We start from the raw sequence: 5701 nt of genomic DNA, 5'->3' as shown, positions 1-5701 counted from the left end.
TCATATTCATATCGTAATCCTAATATTATTCAGTAACATGCTGCATGTGTAACAACAGTTCTTACGTATTTGTGCTGTGCAGTGGTATATTATATGGCGGAGCTGCTTTTAGACGCGGGTGATTGGATATACAGAGGAGAAGGAGCTGCTAATCTCATCCTCTCTTATACAGGATCATCTCTTCTCTTTGTAAACTTCTAATTACTTGTTTCAATCTTCATATTAATTATCATATATGCCTCTAGATATCATAACTTATTAGCTAGCTTCCTCATTTACATGCTTATGTTAGGTTTATTAGAGAATTATGTTAAGAGATTATAAATAGTTAGGTTTAACAGAGAATTATGTGAGGTTGCTTATGTTTGAAACGAAATCTATTATTAGTTAGGTTTATTAGTAGTATTTGTTAGAATTGTTACTAGTTAAGTTTATCAGAGAAATATGTTAGCTTGCTTAGTTTGATGCTCATATGATTATAAAATTGAATGTCTCTACAAATCATAACTTAGGCTGTTTATTTTGATGCTTATGTTTGAGAATTATTATCAGTTAGGTTTATTAGTATTTGTTAGATTTAGTTATTGTACCATTTGTATTCAAAGTCTCCTATAACAAGGAAGACTCTCCTGGTAATCATTTGAGCTTGTTAATACATTTAACAGTTGTACAAGTTATCTCTTGTAAGAAGTTTAGGAAGATAGATTCAACTTTTCCGCGTTGTTTTAATTGTAAGCTGAACGGTTGCGATGGAATTTAATTGCTTTGTGTATTATAGGTTGGAAAAGTTTTGAGGGTACAAAAGGTTAAGAAAAATGGGATCAGTTGCGAGGAACTTTCTTCAGATTTATCTGTACATGAAGTTCTTCTATGGAAAGAAGATTGTGACCTATTATCTGCTCCAACAAGGGAAATTGCAGAACATTTATACGTGCAGCATGTAATGCGTCCGCTATTAGGTTCCAATCATGTTGATGCAGGGGTATGTATGTTCTTACAGTTTTATTAAAATCTGCATAATATGTTATTGTTTTGATGGGATTGTATTTGAGCCTGTTTGCTTTGTTGCTCAGTGCTCTCTGTTTTCATATGTTTCATATGTTAGCTGCAACATGGATTTCAGTTCATAATTTTTGACATTTAAGTTTTAACAAATTTGCAGGTTCGTGTTCTTGTATCCACTGATTTCCTTGAAGCCTTGGGGAATAATATTCTTTCGCAGCGTCCTTCTTGGAGAGTTGATGATGCAGATGTTAATGCACAGTGTAATTATGCGCTTCTTATATCTGATCATTCAGTTTTCCCTCAGGGTAATACTAACTTTTTGGATTTAATTGGAAACATGTTTTATCTTCTGCAAAATCCACAATGAATTATCCACAATCTTTTGTTCAAATATCAAAACTTGAACTTATGTTACTTGGTACCTCATAATCTAATTATGCAGTTATGGCCTGACTTGTGCAATGTAATAAACTAATAATGGTTCCAAAATGCCTAAAAGTGCTGAAGGCAATGCCCACTTGTTTACTGGCTTCAGATATAGAAGCATATACATGTGGCTGAAATCAGCTTTTAATATATAGATTATAGAGCATTTTCACTTGATAATTGAACAATATTTCTGTTGTCTTGTTGTCTTTTATCTATGTGCATGGAAATTTTAAAGACTGATATAATAACTACTTATTCTCCCTTTGCATTGGCAGCTCTTCATGACAGGGAGCTTTCTATATCTGTAGAGATAAAAGTACATTCTTTATTCCCTATGTTATTCATTTGTCATCCAAATAAACCCTCATTGCTGCACCGCCAGGCTTCCCATTCTTGAGATTATTATTACATACATACAAACATACGTATAGGAAATGACCCTTGTGATTACACATTAACAATGTTATCCCTTAACAAAAGCAGAGTAAACCAAAGGCTGACAAAGATCAATGTATTTATAAGGTTTTTCATCAATGATGTTTCTTTTGGTATATTATCTTACTTTGTTACTTTTCTTTGTAAATCAGCCTAAGTGTGGATTTCTTCCATGTTCAAGATACATTTCAGAAGAACACGCAATCAAAAAAAGTATGACTCGTTTCAAGCTACACCAGAGCCTCAAATTGCAACAAAAAAAGGTTTTCTTTAATACCCTTTAGTATCTATCTTCAAACAAGACTTGTTTTTTATATCAACAACTAGATAATAACTTGTTTGTATTACCTCAGATACCACAATTAAGTCAATTCGACCCGTTGGATATGTTCTCCGGATCCAAAGAAAGAATACTGAAATCAATCAAAGACCTCTTCTCAACACCCCAAAACAATTTCCGTGTGTTTTTAAACGGTTCACTCGTGTTTGGGAGCTTAGGTGGCGGGAAATACATAACTAACGTTCATCATGATAAAGCATTTGAAGATGAATTGAAATCTGTTATTGAAGCTGATGACGGCACACGTACAGCTTACTTTTTGGAGCTTGTTTCCGAGGCTGTTTCCAGATCAGGATTATTAAACCGGCTTCTTGAAGTTCAAAAACTTGACGTTTATGACATAGAAGGTGCAATTCATGCATATTATGATGTCGTTTCTCAGCCGTGTGTGATTTGTAAAAAGTTAGGAGAAGGTAAGTTATCAGGAAGATACAGTTCTGTGCATTCGTTACCGTTGATTGGAAGCTTGAAGATTGTGAGAGACTATTTGATTTCTGCAACTGCAAAAGACTTGAGTCTCATGATTAGTTTTAGAACACGGGAAAAAGTGGATCCAAAATCTCCTTATAGTGTCATTTTTCATGAATCCACTGGCCAAAGTTTTGATTATAAGGTATCTTTTATTGACCTTGATATGAAACCTTTGGAAAAGATGATATATTACTATGAACTAGACCAAAAAATACTCCGATCCTACACGAAGATGATGGAAACCATAAAGCCGCCTGAAAATTCTGCAAGAGTTGAAGAAAAGTCCATTGTTGAAGATGGTAACTTCTCAAATCTTCTTTACTGTTGCTCGCTTGCCAGATACATGTCACATATTTGCAAAAAATAAGTTTATTATTAAAGTTGAATGTGGACTCATATTATTATTAAAGTTGAATGTGGATTCATAAAGTTAAGATTTTGAAACAGTTTTGTTATCTTTTGCTATAGTTAATGGAACATAAGAGGAAATATGCAAGAAAGAGACCGACCGATGTTCTTTACACTACACAGAATGTGATGTATCAACTACTTGGTGATTTTCCAACCTATGGCAATACGTGGTTTTTGTCCGTACAGCTCGTTGTGGAATTAACTTAATTGGCCAATGGTAATAGTCTTTAATAAGATCGGTTTTACCTTGTAAAAGTGCAATAGTAGCCAAATTCATTAGTTTGGGCAAATTTTTCTTCCCCAAAAATTTCAAGCCCAAATGCTAAAACCTAAACCAAACCGAATCCAAACTGAAAAAAACAAAGCCGAATATTCGACTTTAGGTTAAAGCCAACCATGCACTTCCCTAGCGGTAGCGAACCTTCAAGGTGCTTTAAACCCTTGAAGGCCACCTGCCCAGCTTGTTACCAGTGTATTTGTCGATGGGGCCCATGATATATACATAGTTAATGGTCCGAAGTTTTTTGTTATTAGGAAGGGGACCTGATACAAGACTATATTGGAAATTCGAGCGTTACATGAATAGCCATCATCATCATCTAATGATTGATTGTGCTCGAAGAAATATTGCAGGCTGGGTTAACAAGCTGCATCCCTTTTAAAGGTACTTTTGTAACCATTTATTTGCGCCTGTGTGAGTTAATTAGCCGGGAAGTAGAGACAGACTAGAGATGGCAGTTTTGGCCCATTTACTTATAAAATGGGTTGATTCGAGTTATAAAAAGTAGACTAAAAAGGTATAAAGTCAACAAAATTGTTCTTACTGTATTAAATCTTTGAAGCTCATTTAGTTTTTGAACTTAAATAAAATCTGTTATCATATTTGAGAATAAGTATTTTGGGCCAATCCATTCCAACTCAGAGCCTGGAATAGCCGAAGGAAACATAATATATTTGTAGTACGATGGAACTCTGCTTACATTTTGCATGGTAAAATGACAGACTGGCGACAGACATGCTTCGCCAAACAACAGTTTCACCAACAGGAGAAGTTGCCCTTCCTGGTTTGTTAACGGTTGCTGTAATCAAGCTGTAAATGGGTTAGACGGGTCATAAACAAGTTGACAGGATGTAAATAGGTTAAATGGGTGTGGGCTGCCCGTATAAAACATATAGATTTTCTTTTTTTTTTGTGTGTGATTCTTATGTGGGTAGAGAGTCTAATCAATTAGGGGTCGCCCTTATAAACATATATACTTTTCTTTCTGTGATTCTTATATGGAAGAGGGACCTTTTAATCAAATAGGTTAAACAACTCAATCTGAAGACGATTTATTTTCACTAAAGGGGTCACACAAATCATCCCGAATACGAATTGTTTGATAAACAGTGTTTATTGAACTGGTCTGACTGGTTTAAAAGTTGATTATTTTCATGTCATAGCTCTGGTATTCTAGTATTCTAGTAAATGAATAGTTGTTTGTGCAGTGTGTTAACATTTGATTTTTGGAAAGCTGATAAAGGGGTTTTTCGTTTTACTCGTTTAGATGATACAATATTATGGTGATTGACGTTATATTGGGTGCCAGTATATGTAATCATTATATGGATCATATGAGAGGCAAAAATGATCACAAGGGTATTGGCCGGTATGCTCAATCACACAGTCAGTCATTTCTCTGTCAATTTAACGCATCACACAACTCATTTGAATTGACACCCCTTTTGTATAAACATTATTGCTCGTATGATGTGCCCATTTTGACTCTTCATACGACCCTATGTGACTAATTAACGTCTGTTGCCGCAGTACCACATCAGTTATGTGGTAAGCAAGCTAATGGTCTCTCTTTAGCTCTATATAAATAATGTCAACAATTATTTTGGGCCTATTAAAACTCAGCATGATTATCTTGGATCATTTAATATCCAAGTGCGCTTTTTTTATTATATTTAATATTTTTTTTTTTACTGAACGGTCTTAAATATCTAAGCTGCAACTACACAGTTGGATCTTTGAAAAAACTGAATTTATATTAAAGATCCTTTATTTCAGTGGTTGTTATAATAAAATAAATAATGCTTGATAGTTTAACAATATATTAACAAAAATATATAATCCTTCACTTGTGGTCTACTCGTAGGAGGGTTTTCTAGTGAAAATTCAAGTTTGAATTCGCTTGTATCACTTTTGGATGGATATTGACAATGAAGGATTTGAGTTAGGGCTTGTGCAAAAGTTGTCAGTTCGAACCCTGAGCCCATCCGGGTTTTCGTCCCACTGTGTGTTACGCCAGAGAGCGGGTTTTTATCAGTGTTACGCCAGAGAGCTCTGATCTTGTGGTGAACAATGACTGTCAAGTGGTTGTCTGCGGTATGGTTTTTCGAGGAACGCCAAGCCAAACGGTTAAAACATAGTCTAGCTAAAGTAGGGTATCGAAACTCTTCAAATTTAAACAATACGATAGCCTAAATACAAGAAAATCGTCTTTATAAATAAAAACAAAAACCAAAACATATAAATATAATCAGTATAATCTCTTACTTAGAGAACAAGTCACTTTTAATATCTTAAATATTTTCCAAAACCAACTTCCAAAACTAACCACC

The 5701-nt window shown here is 34.5% G+C and overlaps 1 protein-coding gene across 1 annotated transcript; it reads left to right on the top strand.

Annotated features, from left to right (window-relative positions):
- Window positions 1-93: 93 nt before the first annotated feature.
- LOC143584180 (inositol-pentakisphosphate 2-kinase-like) lies at window positions 94-3748 on the top strand. The gene is made up of 8 exons (XM_077066286.1): window positions 94-189; window positions 779-982; window positions 1163-1310; window positions 1710-1750; window positions 2022-2132; window positions 2223-2979; window positions 3149-3308; window positions 3626-3748. The coding sequence occupies exons 1-7, from the start codon at window positions 94-96 to the stop codon at window positions 3160-3162; spliced, it is 1371 nt and encodes a 456-aa protein (XP_076922401.1). The 3' UTR covers window positions 3163-3308; window positions 3626-3748.
- The last annotated feature ends 1953 nt before the right edge of the window (window positions 3749-5701 follow it).

Source organism: Bidens hawaiensis, unplaced genomic scaffold, assembly GCF_021521415.1.
Source record: "Bidens hawaiensis isolate Kalapana, Puna unplaced genomic scaffold, B.hawaiensis_p1.1 tig00001521_1, whole genome shotgun sequence".
Taxonomy (NCBI): domain Eukaryota; kingdom Viridiplantae; phylum Streptophyta; class Magnoliopsida; order Asterales; family Asteraceae; genus Bidens; species Bidens hawaiensis.
This window is presented reverse-complemented; position numbering and strand designations above follow the sequence as displayed.